The 18,753-nt window shown below is 35.7% G+C and overlaps 2 protein-coding genes across 2 annotated transcripts; one reads left to right on the forward strand and one right to left on the reverse strand.

Moving 5' to 3' along the window:
* The first annotated feature begins 1,513 nt into the window (after positions 1–1,513).
* LOC128101364 (olfactory receptor 4C12-like) lies at positions 1,514–2,458 on the forward strand. The gene has a single exon (XM_052724430.1). It carries the CDS (start codon positions 1,526–1,528, stop codon positions 2,456–2,458), a length of 933 nt encoding a protein of 310 aa, XP_052580390.1. The 5' UTR covers positions 1,514–1,525.
* A 13,354-nt stretch (positions 2,459–15,812) lies between these two features.
* Positions 15,813–16,742, reverse strand: LOC128101599 (olfactory receptor 4A47-like). The gene has a single exon (XM_052724854.1). It carries the CDS (start codon positions 16,740–16,742, stop codon positions 15,813–15,815), a length of 930 nt encoding a protein of 309 aa, XP_052580814.1.
* Between the last annotated feature and the right edge of the window lie 2,011 nt (positions 16,743–18,753).

Below are 18,753 nucleotides of genomic sequence, written 5' to 3' on the forward strand. Positions count from 1 at the left end.
AGCTATAAGGCCATTGTGTCAATGAAATATTCATGGCAATTTCTCTGTTCTAATCTTCAAGGCAATTTGTTAATTGGTAATTATAATTTTATAAGCATATTACATTACTTGAATCATATTAAGATGTTTCCTATGTTGTCATGATACAATTTCATCTGTTCACTTCTCATACATTACTCAACTTAAATGTTCATGTATTCATTTACAAGTCCCCAAGAAAAACATAGAAATTATACTTATTTTCTAATCCTAAAATCAGTAATGGAATCTGAAGGAATTTAGGAAATAATTAAAATTTAAAGAGGAAAAACTTACCAATAAGCTCAGATGTTGAGCTAAATATCCTAAATATGTAAATTCATTTATTATCTCCATTCTTACAGTGTAGGACACAATGTGCTATTTCAGTGTTTGCACATGGTATGTAGTGATCAAATCAGTGTCATTATTTCCCTTTCCTCATCAATTACACTGTGGAGCACACATCAGTACTATCTCCATACTTAACAGTGTTTGGGGGCATGATAACTTTCATTCTCATGTTTTAGGAATCACTGTTCTACATTTATACTGACTGATTTTATTACTCATATATGAGAGAGAACGTGTGATACTTTTGGGCTTGTTTCATTAACATAATGTCCTCGAGTACCACTTATTCTAGAAAGGATGTAAAGAAAAGGAAACTCACATGGACTGACTTTTTGGAGCCTGGGGCCTATACTGAGACACTTTGCTCAGCCTTGGTGTAGGGAGGGAGGCGACTGGACCTGCCTTGGCTGAGTCTGCCAGGCTTGGTTGACTCCCCAGGGGAGACCTTGCCTTGGAGGAGGTGGGAATGGGGTGAGGATGGAGGGGGAGGGCTGGGGGGTGGGAGGAGGGAGGACTGGGGAATCCGTGGCTGATATGTGAAATTAAGTTAATTATAAAATAAAAATACTATAAAAAAAGAAATAACCAAATAAAAAAAGAAAAGGGAACTCATATAAATATGCTTAAACACTCCATTTTAATTTTATTTATTCTTTAAATAAGCACTCAAAACACAAAGTCTTCAAATGTTCATTCCATAGTCATTATCACTAACTTTTGCCTCTGACATATTTATGTAACTATGACCAGAACAAAAGAACTATGCTATGGTTCCAGTTCACCTTGTTTTAGGTCTTTCTAACTTCTAAAATTATTACGTCTAATGATTATAATGTTCCAGTATTCTAGAGGAAAAAAAATTTGCTGTTGCTCCTTTGACCCAGGGAAATGTGATTCCTTTCTTCTTGACGTCCTGTCTTATAAGAATATTAATGAGATTTAAGGGGGAAAAAAAGACTAGAAAAGTCAAATAAGAAAAGATTTGAGATTTCCATTTCTACAAAACTTAGAAAATCAGTGCCTCATCTTTGAAACAATAGAATGATGAATACACAGAATTTTTGGAATATTTAAATTATTTTATGATTCTTTTTTTTCCTAAAGGTAAAAATAGTCCTTTCTGGTTCAAGAACAAATAAACTACACTACACAGATGGAGAATAAAAGGAATGTGACTGAGTTCATCTTGATAGGTCTTACACAGAACCCCCAAATGCAGAAAGCAGTGTTCGTGACATTTTTGGTTCTGTACCTGGTAACAGTTTCAGGCAACCTGCTCATTGTGGTCACCATCATCACCAGCCAGACTCTGAGCTCCCCCATGTACTTCTTCCTGAGCCACCTTTCCTTGATAGATATGATTTACACTTCCTCTTCAGCTCCGAAGCTGATTGTGGACTCCCTTCAAGAGAAGAAAGTCATCTCCTTTAATGGATGCATGGCACAAGTCTATGCAGAACACATTTTTGGTGCTACTGAGATCATCCTCTTGACAGTGATGGCCTATGACCGCTATGTGGCCATCTGCAAACCTCTGCACTATATGACCATCATGAGCCACAAGCTATGCATTCTCCTGGTGGGAGTGGCCTGGACTGGAGGGTTTATCCATGCAACTGTTCAGATCCTCTTTACAGTCTGGCTGCCCTTCTGTGGCCCCAACATCATAGACCATTTTATGTGTGACTTGTACCCATTGTTGGAACTTGTCTGTATGGACACACATACCCTTGGTCTCTTTGTTGCTGCCAACAGTGGGTTCATCTGCCTGTTTAACTTCCTCCTCTTGATGGGATCCTATGTGATCATCTTGCGCTCTCTAAAGAACTATAGCTTGGAAGGCAAGCACAAAGCCCTCTCCACCTGTGTGTCTCACATCACAGTAGTGGTTTTGTCCTTTATTCCTTGCATATTTGTGTATCTACGCCCAGTGACTACTCTGCCAATAGATAAAGCAGTCGCTGTGTTTTATACCATGGTGGCTCCTCTATTGAATCCTTTAATCTACACCCTCAGGAATGCTGAGGTAAAAAATGCAATAAGAAAGCTCTGGAGGAAAAAAAATGTAAACTCAGATAACAATTAAACAGGGTCTTTGGACATTACATACATAGGTAATACATTTGATATAATAATAATTCCAACTTTTTTATCTATAGATGGGAATGTCAACTATAATGCAGAGTTGGATATTACTTGGAGATAGTTACTTAAGCAAAAGGCTAAACTGGAGCAGTAATGCATATCTTTTCTCTTTTCTTATACTTTCATCACCAAAACCAAATACCTCTTTCTTTTTTATATTTATTTACTTATTTATCTATCTATCTAATTTTTTTATTTATTTAATGAATATGTGTATGTATTATGTATGCACCAGGTGAATGAAGAAGCCCATGAAAGACAGAAAGGCCTTGGATGTCCCTGGAATTAGAATTAGAGGGTGTTTTGAGCCACTCATCATGAGTTACAGGTAGCCAACCCTCACCTTCTATGAGTGGAGGAAGCATTCCTAAATGCTGAATCATTTTTTCATTCACAAATGATTGCTTTTTAGTCAATAAATATAAAGTAACTAGAAAAAATCGATGTTCTAAAAAATATCTAGAGTATTTGCTAATATTAAAAATAACCTTCAGAATTATTGAGATGTTGCTTATTACATATAACTGAAAAGACATGTTTAATTCTATTTTTTACCTTAAACTATTGTCTTCACATAAATTCTTTGTGGATTTTATTAGTTATTAAATATCAGTTGTACAGGAAAAAAGAGACACTTCTCATCTTATGTCTGTAAGAGTGGCATTGTTTCCATATCTTATAATTTATAATCCAGTTGCAGAACAAACTAAACCAATCCTTTGACTTGAAACTGAAGTTTACACACAATGAATCATTTTATTAGGAAATTAATGATATAAGATTACAGGATGAATATCTATATAAGGTACATATTTTGAGAGTAAGTTTTTCCCTGAACATGGGATTCTAATATTTTGGAAATATATGGTTGTTGTCCATCAAATGGTGATGACATTCGTTCTATTTTCTCAGACCAGGACTAGTTTACAGTAGCCAGTCAGATGCTGGTACACAAGAAATTATTCTGTGACTGCCAGATGTGTGTGAGCCTTCCACTAGGATCCAGAGTGCTGAGACTGGTAAAAAAGATCTATGTCCTGGACTGACAGACTGACTAAATTACAAATGCACCAATAATGATAGTACATGCCCAACCTAGTGCAGAGAGACAGAGAACATGAAGTGGAGATGAGTGGAAGTACAAAGGGGGAAGTCTCATTTGAGTCAGAAAGAGAGGTATAGATGAATATGGTTAAAATGCATTCTATGTATTCTTGAAGAATTAATGAAATATATGAGTTTATGGGCATCACAAACTGGATCAGGTAGATGTCAAAACATTTAAATCCTATTTATAGAAGCATAAGAAATTAAATATTCAGGAGTGCATTTAATTGAAGAGGTGAAAACTAGTAATATGTGTACATTCATTACTACAAAGTCAATAAACTGTACCGGAGGTTATACTATAAAACATTTATGAGTGTCATTGAAGGTAACATGCATAAATGAGAAGATACCCCATGTTGATGAATTATAAGTTAATAGTATTAAAATCTTCATACTATGCAAACCTGAGTCTTCTAGATAAATGTGGATTACTAAGAAAGCTGATGCCATGTGAATCACTGAGTGAAAGTCCCATGTGTAGATCCTTGATGTGAGATCCATCATTATCTCATTAGATGTTGAAAAAGCCTTTGGCAAAACTCAACATCCCTTCATGATAAAGGTCTTGGAGAGATCGGGAATACAAGGAACATACCTAAACATAATAAAGGCAATTTACAGCAAGCCTACAGCCAATATCAAATTAAATGGAGAGAAATTCAAAGCAGTTCCACTAAAATAAAGAATAAGACAAGGCTGCCCACTCTCCCCATATGTATTCAATATAATACTTGAAGTTCTAGCTTGAGCAATAAGACAACAAAAGGAGATCAAGGGAATACAAAATGGAAAAAAAAGAAGTCAAACTTTTGCTATTGGCAGATGATATGATAGTGTACATAAATGTCCAAAATTCTATCACAGAACTCCTACAGCTGATAAACACCTTCAGTAATGTGGCAGGACACAAGAGTAACTCAAAAAATCAGTATCTCTCTTATATACAAATAATAAACAGGACAAGAAAGAAATCAGGGAGATATCACCCTTTACAATAGCAACAAATAATATAAAATACCTTGGGGTAACTCTAAATAAGCAAGTGAAGGACCTGTATGACAAGAACTTTAAGTCTCTGAAGAAAGAAATTGAAGAAGATATCAGAAAATGGAAAGATCTCCCATGCTCATGGATAGGTAGGATTAACATAGTAAAAATGGCAATCTTACCAAAAGCAATCTACAGATTCAATGCCATCCCCATTAAAATCTCAACATAATTCCTCACAGACCTCAAAAGATCAATACTTAACTTCTTATGGAAAAACAAAAAACCCAGGATAGCTAAAACAATCCTGTACAACAAAGCAACTTCTGGAGATATGAAGCTTCCTGACCTCAAGCTCTATTATAGAGCCATAGCAATAAAAAACAGCTTGGTATTGACATAAAAACCAACCATGTGGACCAGTGGAATTGAATTGAAGACCCTGACATTAAACCCCATACCTATGAACACCTGATTTTTGACAAAGAAGCCAAAACTGTACAATGGAAAAAAGAAAGCATCTTCAACAAATGGTGCTGGAAAAACTGGATGTCAACATGTAGAAGATTGCATATAGATCCAGATCTATTGCCATGCACAAAACTCGAGTCCAAGTGGATCAAAGACCTCAACATAAATCCAGTTACATTGAACCTGATAGAAGAGAAAGTAGGAAGTAGTCTTGAACACATTGGCACAGGAGACCACTTCCTAAATATAACACCAGTAGCACAGACACTGAGAGCAACAATTAATAAATAGGACCTCTTGAAACTGAGAAGCTTCTGTAAGGCAAAGGACATGGTCATAAGACAAAAATGACAGCCTACAGAATGGGAAAAGATCTTCACTAGTCCCACATCTGACAGAGGGCTGATCTAAAAAAATAAAGAACTCAAGAAACTAGACATCAAAATACCAAACAATCCAATTAAGAAATGGGCTACAGAGCTTAACAGAGAATTCTCAACAGAAGAATCTCAAATGACCACAAGACATTTAAGGAATTGCTCAACATCCTTACTCATCAGGGAAATGAAAATCAAATTGACTCAGAGATCCCATGTTACACCTGTCAGAATGACTAAGATCAAAAACACTGAGGACAGCTTATGTAGGAGAGGATGTGGAGCAAGGGGGCACTCCTCTACTACTGGTGGGAGTGCAAACTTGTACAGCCACTTTGGAAGTCAGTATGGTGAATTCTCAGAATATTGGGAATCAGTCTACCTCAAGACCCAATGATACCACTCTTGGGCATATACTAAAGGAATGTTCAATCATACCACAAGGACAATTGCTCCGCTTTGTTCATAGCTGCAATATTCATAATAGCCAGTGCCTGGAAACAACCAAGAAGCCCCTCAACTGAAGAATGGATAAAAAAAAATGTGATACATATACACAATTGAATACTACTCAGCAGTAAATAACAATGACATCATGAAATTTGCAGGTAAATGCATAGAACTAGAAAATATCATCCTGAATGAGGTAAAGACTCAGAAAGATAAATATGATATGTACTCACTCATAAGTGGATACTAGATATAAAGCAAAGGATAACCAGACTACAGCCCACAGCTCGAGAGGCTAGCTAACAAAGAGGACCCTAAGAGGGACACATGGATCGCCCTGGGAAGGAGAAATAGATGAGATCTCTGTAGTAAACTGGGAGTGAGGGGGGACAATAGAGCATAAGGGATAGGGGATGAGAACATAAGGGAACAGGATGGTCAAGATGGAGCAGGGACGGGGTGGGAGAACAATGAAAGAGATTCCTTGATAGAGGGAGACTTCATGGGGATAGGGAGAAACCAGGTGCTAGGGAAGTTCCCAGGAATCCACAAGGATGACTCCAGCTTAGCCTGGGAGAGGGTGCATGAACTGGCTTACCCCAGTAATCAGATCAGTGAATACCCAAACTGTCATCATAGAGCCTTTCTCCAGTAACTGATGGAAGCAAATGCCGAGATCGACAGTCAAGCACCAGGCCAGGAGTCCAGTCGAAGAGTGAGAATAGGGATTCTATGAGCAAGGAGCATAAAGATCATAATGGGGAAACCTACAGAGACAACTAAACCAAGCTAGTGGGAACTCATAAACTTTAGGCCAACATCTGTGGAGCCTACATGGGACTGGACTAGGCCATTTGCATAAGCAAGACAGCTGTGTAGCTTGGTCTTTTTAAGGGGTTCCTGGTAGTGGGATCAGGATCTATCCCTGGTCCATGAGCTGGCTTTTTGGAGCCCATTACCTATGGTGGGATACCTTGCTCACCCTTGATGCAGGGGGGAGGGGCTTGGACCTGCCTCAGTTGAATGTACTAGGCTAGCTTTGCTGTCTCCCCATGGGTGGCCTTACCTTTTCAGAGGAGGAGATGGGGGAGGTGGATTGGGGGAGGAAAGCTTGAGGGGAGTAGAAGAAGGGATAAAAGAGGGATCTGTGGTTTCTATGTAAAATGAATAAAAAATTTCTTAACAAAAAAAACCAAATTGGATCAGGTAGATGACAAAAAAATGTAAATCTAATTTATAGAAGCATAAATATTCAGGAGTGCATTTAACTGAAGAGGTGAAAACTAGTAACTTGTATACATTTACTACTATAAAGTAATTAAACTGTACTGAAGACTATATTATAAAACATTTATGAGTGTCATTGAAGGTAACATGCATAAATGTGAAGATACCCTATGATGATGAGTGTAAGTTAATAATATTAAAGTCTTCATAGAGCAATGTCCCTTGAACAGGCTTCTTCACTTCTGTAATCCCTGGAGATAAGAGCCTCAGATCTTGCCAACAATGAGACCTAACTCCCAAGATCATTTGGAAAAACTATAATGTAAGAAGAAAACTTCCAAAATATAATGTATAGGAACTATGAGTTGTACATCATGATGCATTTGCATAAGGCAAGTAATGATTAAACCAGCATGAATTAGCAGCAGCCTTGGTCCCTGCAATTAAGGACACCACAACAAAGCACAATCTCAATCAGTCCAAAAAGCCATGAGCTGCAGAGGCTGAGAGCTGGGCCTTCTGCATCCCTTAGAGCTGAAAATTGGTGTTTTAACTTTCAGGGAAACAAAGCTTTTGATTAAGTCTTGGATCTGCATGAGATGAAACCACAGTGATCCTCATTCTTTTTATCTTATTCTTTAGTTCCTGTCCAATATTAAACAATTGTTGCTATTAGAAAAGCATTCATGTCTTCCTAAAATTGACAGTGTTCAAGGGCTTCCAGCCTATTCTCTTATTTTGGCTGTCATCAGCATAGTGAGCACATGTACCTCAGACATTTAGATACATATTGATATTTCTGTGTCACAGAGGCCTAAATATGAACTACAGCTGATAGGTGATGGAATTACTAAACAATAGCATTTTAAATTTTATGAAACAAATGGATTAAACCCTGTAATGTCAAATGTATTATTTGCAAGATAAACAGCATCTGTACTCTTGGTGCTTTTTAAAAATAAATTTTAAATTTTGAAAAATTAATGTTTAATTATTTAATAATTAATATTTAATAAATAAATTATTTAATGTTTTGAAAAAATAAAGTTTTAATACTATGCAAACCTGAATCTTTTTCTAGTAAATATGGTTTACTAAGAAAGCTGATGCCATGTGAATCACAGGGTGTCCTAAGTCCCATGTGTAGATCCTTGTAAAGCTTCTCTGTTGACTCATATTACAGAAGGTTGTGTTTTTAATCAGTATTAAGCCTTCTCTGGAAAGTCACTATTGCCTGATATCTAGAAAAATGATGCCATAAAATTTATTGCAGTCATTTTACTCATTGATTTTCAATTTTCAATTTATTTTCAAGCAGCTTAATAGCAAGAGATCTACAAATTTAAATGTAACATTTGATGTGTGCATACATTGTGTAAAGATGACAACAGACAAATGAACATATATACATTACCAGTATTGCCGTACATTGGCTTCCCCAACACTTGTCCTTACTTGTTCATACTCACCTCTGGTTCTCACACTAGGTAGGATCTGGTCTCCACACTAGCTCTGGAACATCTGCCGCAGGCTGCTGCTCAGATGTGGGTCTCTCATGTGCCTCTGTAGTTCTCTTTTTTGTCTTTTTGTGCACACACAGGTTTTGGATCAGCATAGTATTAGTGTTAGAACGTCCCTTTTTGCCAGTTGTTTTGTGTTGAGCCAACAAGAGTTAGTACTTTAAAAGTTTGTTGTGATCCTGCAATTAAGTCACCTATTCTTTGGATTTTATTTATTAGGAAACTTTTCTTTTTAATTTAACTTTGTTACTTTTTGTGTTATATTTAACGTTTTAGGCCTGGTGGTGGGAGGCAGAGCCAGGCAGATCTCTGTGAGTTCGAGGTCAGCCTGGGCTATAGAGCAAGTTCCAGGAAAGGCTCCAAAGCTACACAGAGAAACCCTGTCTCAAAAACCCAATAATAATAATAATAATATTAATAATAACATTTTACATACATATATGTATTTAAATCTTAACAATTTCAAAGACTTTTTAGGTTTTTTAAAAATTGCAATCATTATTTTATTATCCTGAGATCAAGTTCTTTTTTATCCCAATAGTGTTTTTTAACTAAATAAAATATAATAAGATAAAACAAAAAACTATCACATTGAAATTGGGCAAGACAAACCAACAGAAGGAAAAGAGCCCTAAGAGAAGGCAGAAGAATCAGAGACCCACTTGTTCACATGTACAGGAGTACCATAAAATACTAAAATGAAAGCTATAATATATACACAGAGGACCTGGTATAGACACTAGCAAGCAGACCCGTGAGCTTGCTGTTTCAGTCTCTGTGAGTTAATATGAGCTTTGCTCAGTTGCTCTAGAGGGCTTTCTTCTCTCTTGGTGTCCTCCATCCCTCCGACTCCCACATTCCTTCTCTCATCTTCCACAGAGCTGGACATAATCAAGTAGGCTTCGTCTCAGACGTACAGGGACGGCTCAATATATGAAAAGCAATAAACGCAATCCATGATATAGCAAACTAAAAGAGAAAAATCACATGACCATCTCATTAGATGTCAAAAAAAGCCTTTGACAAATTCCAGCACCCCTTCATGATAAAAGTACTGGAGAGTTTTGGGATCCAAGGAACATAACTCAACATGATAAAGGCAGTTTACAGAAAGCCCATAGCCAACATAAACTTACGTGGAAAAAAACTCAAAGGAATTCTACTAAAATCAGTAACAAGACAAGGCTGTCCACTCTCTCCATCCCTATTCAATGTAGTACTACTTGAAGTCTTAGCTAGAGCAATAAGACAACTGCAGGAGATCAAAGAAACACAAATTAGAAGGGAAGAAGTCAAAGTATCTTTACTTGCATAAAATATGATAGCATACATAAGTGACTCTAAAAATTCCACCAGGGGACTCTTGCAGCTTATAAACATTTTCAGTAAAGTAGTTAGATACAGAATTAACTCACAAAATCCAGCCACCCCTCCTATATACAAATTACAGACAGACTGAGAAAGAAACCAGAGAAATAACACCTTTCACAATAGTCTCAAATATAAAACACCTTAGGATAACTCTAACCAAGCAAGTCAAAGACTTGTATGAAAAAACTTCAAGTCTTTGAAGAAAGAAATTGAAGACGATGTCAGAAGATTTAAAGATCTTCCATGCTCATGGATAGGTAGGATTAACATAGTAAAAATGGCCATCCTACCAAAAGCAATCTACAGATTCAATGCAATCCCTAAGAAAATTCCAACATAATTCTTTACAAAGTTTGAAAGGACAATTCTCAAATCATAGCATTTTTAATAAGGAGAGAAATTAATTCATTTATTCCAGATTTTCCAAACTGCTGTTGTATGTTTATTACAATTCTTGAAGGGTGTTTCTATTTCTCAGGTAATATTAGTGCTTCTGTTTTTTCATATCTGATTTACTTGAGTATCATTGTCTTTTCTTTGTCTTTCTAAATTTTACATATAATAAAGGTTTTATGATTTTTATTGCCCATTTTATTGATTGATGCCCTGATACCAACTGATTTATCACTTATCTGTTTTGTTTGTTCTTGCTTTCTTAGTTCTCTGAACTGTATTACTATATTATTCATTTTAAATATGTCTAGTTTGGGGACAAAGATGTTTATTATATAAACTTACCTCAGTGTTTTTTCTCTATTCTGTAATTTTGGTATGCTGTGTTTCAATGTTTTTGAGACAGGGTCTCTCTACATAGCCCCGGCTGAGCTGAAACTCACTGTGTAGACCAGGCTGGTCTCAAACTCACAGAGATCCACCTGGCTCTGCCTCCTAAGTATAGGGATTAAAGGCATGTGCCACCAAGCCTGGCTTCTGTGTTTCAATTTTTATATTTACATTTTAAGCTACTCCATTAATTTCTTCATTCACCCATTTACTATTTCCTAGCACATTGACTACTTTTCCTATATATTTGCAATTTCCCCAGCTCATTTGTACTCGATTTATATAATTTATTTTCTGTGGTCAGAAAATATGCAGTGGGTTGATTTTGACTTTGTTGTTAATCTTTTGAGACTTGATTCATAGTCTAACATAATTTCTATCCTAAAAATATGTTCTGTGTGCTGATAAGAATATTTATTCTGCAGCTATGGGAAAAAATACTCTGTAAATGTGTGATAAGTCTTTTGTTCTGTGTTATGTCTAAATTTTAGTATTCCTTTGTTCATTTTTTATTTATATGGTCTGTCCAGTGATGAAAGTAGGGTATTCAGATCCTCAGTTATTATTATTGTTATCTTGGAGTCTTTCACTGTAGATATAATATTTGCTTTATATATTTTGTGTCTTGGTGTTGAATGCATATGTATTTTCAAGTGCTATAACCTCTTGTAAGACTGGTCATTTATCATTATGTAATGACCCTCTATGTCTTTCTTTACAATTTTGTTTTCAAATGTTTTATCTGAAAAAAAATATAGGCAATCCTGCATGGTTTTTACTTCCATTTATTATATGTATGTATTTTCTTTCTTTCTTGAATCTCTGTTTTAAATACACACACCATTTAGCCTATGAACAACTGAATTGGGTGAGGCTTTGCATTACGACAATGAGACTGGCATTAATAGCATGGATTAATGGCAAACAGCAGTGCTCTGATCCTATTTCCCTTGTGTTCACATTCACAGACTTGAAATGGCTGTTGTCGTTAATAGCCCCACTTACAAGCTGGCAGCAGTTTGTCTCACTGAAAGCACGGGTGATAATTAGTTTGCATGAAGGGGAGAAATAGCACTTACAGTTGATAAGCTAGATCCTCAAAGCGCGCTTATGTTTCACGGAAAATATCATACTCTTAGAACTGTATTGTCTTTTAAGAGAAAGGAATAATTTTAATATGATATAAATGTATAAATCAAAACCCAAAGCAGTATCACATTTAATAGTGAAACAGTAAAATGTCTCTTTATTGCCCCAGGGTCATTTTTTAAGTACCTTTTATTTTTGAGATTATAATATAATTACATCTCCTCCCCGCTCTCTTTCTTCTCTCCAAACTTTCCCATATACCCCTCCTTTCCCTCTTTCAAATTTATGACCTTTTTTCATTAATTGTTGTTATATGCATATATGGATATGTCTATACATATATATTTCTAAATATAAGCTGCTGCTCATTTTGTGTGTTTCCTGTAGGTATGTTTTCAGGATAGGCTATTTGTTATTGGATAACCATTTGGTGTGCTTTTCCCTGGGAAAGTTTATTTCCCTCACTCTCAGCATTCCTTAGTTGCCTGTAGTTCTTTGTGTAGGGTTGAGTCCTGATGGTCCTTTCCTTATTTGCTGTGAGACTGTGTCTCCTAGTAATGTCCAAGGCAGCACCCATAAAGTCTCAGGGTCAGTTTAAGAACAGGATGTCTCCCCTCTTCGTGTGAGTCTTCATGTAATGACAGAATTAGAATTCTAATGTTAAGAGACTCCTACCCTACCCACCTGAAATCAATTAAGGACATGTCCAGGTTTGTGTTGAGTGAGGTGAAGCAATGTGATGGCATAATGAATGTCTCTTAAGTCCAGTCTTTTGAAGTCTGACTAGCATTTCTGCCCGTATATTTCAGCACTTAGGACAGCTCACTACAAACCAGCTACGTGGCCTGCTAATTCCTTCTAGAAGAATCTGCTCGAAACATTTGGAGACAAGTACCAACTGTAGGTAAAGAGCAAAATGAAACCCTGAATGCTTCAATATATGTAGCCTGCGATCTATTAAAATTTTAATTGCTCAGAATTTTGTAGTAAACATGGCTATGTATGTTCACCTTGTCTGAGAAACTGTCCCTGAACAGGAAACTTTTTCTTCACCAACAAATAGTGTAACCTACAAAGCATTTTGTAGGGACTAACAACTTGAGATTTACAAAGACTCCAATAATCAGAGAAAACAAAAGAGTTAGCAGTGCCAGATCTCAATCGCTCCTGCAAAAGTCTTTTGTGGGTAAGAACAAAGTTCTGAGTGATAAAAAGCAAAATGAAGAGAATAGGAAAACACCACCATCAGCAAATGATAAAATTTAACCTCACTAACAATCAACAGCCAGCACCTCCTAATATGGTACCTTAGAAAAATTCAGCCTCTATTGCTAGATATTCCTACTATAGGCAAAATTGAACATAGAGAAGAGGAGAAAAACCTAAATAGTAATATACATACATAGTATGTTCTACAAAATATATCCATATTTTATATCCATAGCCTACAAAAATATCCATCTGATAAGACACAAAGAAAGATTCAGGAATGGCTTTATGTAAAGGAATGCCTGCCATGCTGTGCACATGTTCAGATGCAGTGTGACACTCTGGGTTCCCTTTTGCTACACAGAGCACTTTATTGAGACAGTTAGTGAAAGGGCAATAAGCTGTTAGACTTATATCAATCTTACTTCTTTTTTAATTTATTTATTGTTCGTGCATGTATTCTATGTACAAGCACACAAAATGAAGCAAAAAGCAAATATACAAAAATATGATTCTGTGGGAAGTCATGGTAAGCGTATCCAAGAATTCTTGCATATGCATGTAATTCTGAAATTATATCAAACATAAAATACTTTTAAATTTCTTATTGTATGCATTTATTATTTATTTGTGTGTGTGTGTGTGTGTGTGTGTGTGTGTGTGTGTGTGTGTGTGTGTGTGCATGTGCTCATGTGCCATGGTGCACACATGGATGTCAGAGAAGAGCCCGTGGCAGTCGGTTCTCTCTTTCCATCATGTGAGTCCCAGGAATTCAATTCAGGACACCAGCCTTGGTAACAGGTGCCTTTGCCTACTGAACCATCTCAAGGGCATTTAAAAGTATGTCTTTAACAGAATTATGGATTAAAAACATAGACATATATAAGCACAGGGAAAATGAATATGTGTTTTTTCACAAACAGATAAATGCATATAGAGTAAATAGATAAATGTAATTTAATGTAATGTAGTGTAATGTAATTTAAATGTAATTTAATATAATTTAAAATTTTAAAGAGATAACATTGATGCAACCTACACAATTTACCATTTTATCAGTTTTCCCATAAAAGTTCTCTTCATAGAAAATGTGAACCCAAAGTGCCATATCGCATTGTATCATAAGTGCATATTATAAATGAAGGTAATTTTCTCAATTTAGGTAAGTAGGTCAGAAATCCTTGCCAGCTTCCCCTTGTAACCAACCATACCTGTCATATAAGAAGACAGGCTGGACTTCTGCAATTCAGCTTCTGGCATGGTTGTCTCAAGATAAAGAACTTGGAGGAGGGTTCTGAACCTTTTGTGAAGGGTTTTTGTACTTGTAAGGACTAAGTTTAATAGTACTACATACATGATGGAGTCAATATTCAGAACAAGTAAGCAAACACAAATAACATGTGCATGATTCCTGGAAAATGACATGCATTTTCTAAATTTTAAGCGTGATATATATATTCAAAAAATATCAAAATTCTACTTAAACTATGACAGAAAATAAGTTGCTTTAAAACTTGCAATTAATCATTTCTATAAAGCAGTCATTCAAATGATTTACTAATCTATCAATACCATGGGCATTGATAATCTAACAGGGATCTTATGTTCTAAAGAGAAAATAGACAACAAAAGCAGTTCAAATAAACCATTCAACATTTTAGCTGGCCAAAAGAGTAGTATTATGTGTGGTTGAGAGATTTAAAACATATGAGAGGGTGAACTGTTAAAGAGGCGATTAGTTCATGTTCAGTATATAAAATTTACCACGATTACACTGATTAACAGATTCATCCCCTTACATGGTAAAATTTTTCCTTAATTTTATTGTTATAAGAACATTTTAGATCTTCCTTTTTGCAAAATTTCAAATATGCAATACATTATACATTCAACTCTAGAAACTATCAGTCTTTTATAATAAACCTCCATATTCTCAACATCTTCTGTTTATTCAACCCATGACTTCCATCATTCTGTCTCTGCTCCAGTAAGTATGATTGTTTTATTTTCCACATAGAAATCACATTATGTATTATTTGTCTTCCTATTTCTGGCTTATCACTTAGCTTGTGTCCTCCAGGCTCATCCTTTTCATGAATGATGACAGTTCCTACTTGGGGAATCTTAAAACACAGTCCAGTCTTAGCATCTGAGAGCAGTGGCATCCAGATGACTGACAGGTACACTGATTCTACATTCTTACAACTTTTGTGTGTTCTATCTCTATTATTTTTTCTATTAAGCTCTCTATTTTTATTTTATAAAATTATGACATCCAAAATTCTGTACATAATGTAAATGATATCAAATATCAGCAAGAGTCTAATAGTATTTACATTCTTAGCTGCTATAAAAAAATCAATGTAAAAAGAAAACTAAAAATGAAACAAGGCAATGTAAATATCATAAATACAAATAAAATCAGTGTAACGCTATAAAAATTTCATTTACTAATTCATTACTTCTTTTTCATTTGGTGCTCAAAGTTATATGCATTATGCCTGTCCAGGTACGGTAATAAACAAGATATTATCAAAGTTATATGATAGCATGGAAATTTATTAAGAGTAAAACCATTTAGTTCATTTGTATTTTGTATTAATGCTTTAGAAATACTGGAATTTAACATCAGAATTCAGAAGATATACATCATAAGGAAACAACTTCAGTCAGACGACTTCCTTCATTGAAGAAGACTCACTTATTTGTGTCCTGAAGTAACTTTTCTTCTCCAGAGCTTTTTCATAGCATTTGTCATCTCTGAGTTTCTCAGAGTATATATCAAGGGGTTCATCATGGGGGTAATGACTGTATAAAACACACTCAACAATTTGTCAATGGGGAAAGTTTTAGCAGGTCGTGCGTACATGAAAATACAGGGAACAAAAAAGGAGACAACGACGGTGATATGAGAGCCACAGGTGGAGAGAGCTTTCCACCTCCCTTCCTGACTAAGGTTCCTTAGAGAGTACAGGATGACAGCATACGAGATGAGTAAGAGTAGAAACACAACCGTGCAGATCAGCCCTCCATTGGCCATCACTAAGAGGCCAATGACATAGGTGTCAATACAAACAAGCTTTAATAAGGGGTACATGTCACACATAAAATGATCAATGATATTAGGACCACAGAATGGAAGTCCATAAATAGTACTGAGCTGAATTACTGAGTGCAAAAATCCTCCAATCCAAGATAATATCAACAACACAACACAAACCCATTGCTTCATGATAGTCAAATAATGCAAGGGCTTACAGATGGCTACATAACGATCATAGGCCATTGCCAACAGAAGAAAGACCTCTGATCCACCAAAAAAGTGTTCTGTGAAGAGCTGAGTCATACAAAATTTAAAGGATATTGTATTTTGACCAAAGAACAAATCTGAAATCAATTTGGGAGAAATGGCTGATGAATAAATGATATCCACAAATGATAAGCTAGCAAGAAAGAAATACATTGGTGAGCCCAGGCTGTTGCTAATAGTTACAGTCATAACAATGAGCAGATTTCCCACCATGGTCAAAATGTAGGAGAGCAAGAACAGGACAAAAAGCCCTTTCTGCACCTTTGGATTCTCTGAGAGGCCCAAGAGGACAAAGTAGGTTACATTGCTCCTTGGTTCCATTTACTCTTTCATTGGTTCTGATTTCAGATATGAGAAGATCTTACCTATAAAACAATGAAAATATCCTTAGAGTATTATATCAGTGCTTCCTTATTCATCTGTTTAAATAAATATATTCCACATATATTTGTGCAAAAATCCCTGCTATAAATATGTGGATTTCCAAGTCATTCAGAACAAGGTTCCCTGACCTAAATGATTTGATATACAATGATGGAGTCAGTCAGTAAAGAGCAGTTTCATAAGCATCATGACAAACATTTATTATTCATGCCATACTGTAAATTCACAGTACTGGGATTTATAATCCACCAGGGTCTGGGAATACTTCTCAGAGGAAGCAAGTTTACATGAGTTTAAAGGAGAAGTAGAGAGCAACAGGGAACAGAAAGGGGATTCCATGAGTAGATATACCATATGTGAAGTCACAAAATTATAATTATGAATCTTAGGGTGATTTGTATACTCAAAGACGAATGAACTACAAATGCATGACAATAAAATATCTGTATTAGTTACTAGCTCTGCTGCTTTAAGACAATGGATGTCTTCCTTCTAGTTTCTAATAACATTTTTCATTTCTAGTTGAGACCTCAACAACTACCTTAACGTCCAGGGTTCTGAGAACATTCTGTTCAGGGAGTGTGTGTGTGTGTGTGTGTGTGTGTGTGTGTGTGTGTGTGTGTGTGTGTGTGTGTACATTCTTCAACTCTCCTCTTTCATTTCTATACCCTGAGAAAAGTCACCTTTCCCTGTCCATACTACAACAAGCAAGCAGTCTCGTTCTTCAAGGGAGTCCAAGCTTTTTTTTTTATCATAAATCCTAAAACTCTTCCAGCATCTACCCAATACCGACCTCTGCAGCTTTAGATATTTATTGCAGCAACAGTTTTTAGTTCCAAAATCATTGTTCTTTTACTAGAGCTTCTGTTAAAAAGAAAAGAAAATGAAAATTAGCACAAACTGGAATATGTTGTATAAACTGGGATATGTTGTCTAAGAGTTCTGCATGCTAGAAATTCAGAACCAAGTAGACACAGTGATGGGTGCTTCAGCAGACCATTAAGAAAACATTTGCTCCTGGAATATCCATCACCAATTTTGCATTCATATGGTACTCTCCCTGTACCAAAATTTCTCACTTTTTTTGAGGCAAGTCTCATGTAGCCCAGGTTGGCTTCAAACTTGCTAGGTATCTTGAATTCCAGATCCTGCATCTAATTCTCAAGTTTTAGAATTATAATTATGTGCCACTATGCTTAGTCAAATTTCTCTTTATAATAAAGACATCAAATCATGAATAATTGTTACTTTCCATAATGAATTTAACTTGGTGACTTATACCAACACTCTGACAAAAAATAAAGTCACATTCTGAATTCCTAGGTTAAGACTTCAATGTATAAATATATGGAAGGGATAATAATGAAACTATAATGTTTTGTGTGGAAATAATATGTGATCCAGAAATAACAGAATCTCAGATGTCTAACAAGATCACTGACAACTGCACTTTGTGTATTAGATATCCCTCCTTTTCCCAACCTATTAATGTATAAAGCACACCAAAATAGTATGGCTTCACCATTCTTTCTCCCCTCATTTTCAAACTGCTGTCTGCATTTCTAGTTATATACCCATTGAGTATTTACAAAAGTAAATTTAAAATTGTTCAGAATGAATCCATTCCTTCCAAGTTTTCTCTAATGAAGTAATACCTCTGTCTTTGTTCCACATTAAAACAAATTCTAAAAGTTTCCTCCACTCCTTCATTGTTTCTATGTTCGTTATTCACCAGTTTATGAAGCCCCATTGACTCTCCTGTCCAAAACAATTTTATGTCCCCCTAGTTCCATCTATTCTTTTCTGTATACTAATTTCAGAGACAGGAAGCCTGTCACACCATCTAAAATAATGGTGAATGCCTTACAACCTGTATTTGACAAGTGGCTATAAGTACACACATTACATTGTGATGATCAAGATAGACTTCTAGATACCACAAAGCACT

This window comes from Peromyscus californicus, unplaced genomic scaffold, assembly GCF_007827085.1.
Source record: "Peromyscus californicus insignis strain IS unplaced genomic scaffold, ASM782708v3 Scaffold_7__1_contigs__length_154581171, whole genome shotgun sequence".
NCBI classification, from domain to species: domain Eukaryota; kingdom Metazoa; phylum Chordata; class Mammalia; order Rodentia; family Cricetidae; genus Peromyscus; species Peromyscus californicus.

Excerpts from the sequence above, each read along its gene's own strand:
- LOC128101364 (XM_052724430.1), top strand. The coding sequence starts at position 1,526 with ATGGAGAATAAAAGGAATGTGACTGAGTTCATCTTGATAGGTCTTACA.
- LOC128101599 (XM_052724854.1), bottom strand. The coding sequence starts at position 16,742 with ATGGAACCAAGGAGCAATGTAACCTACTTTGTCCTCTTGGGCCTCTCA.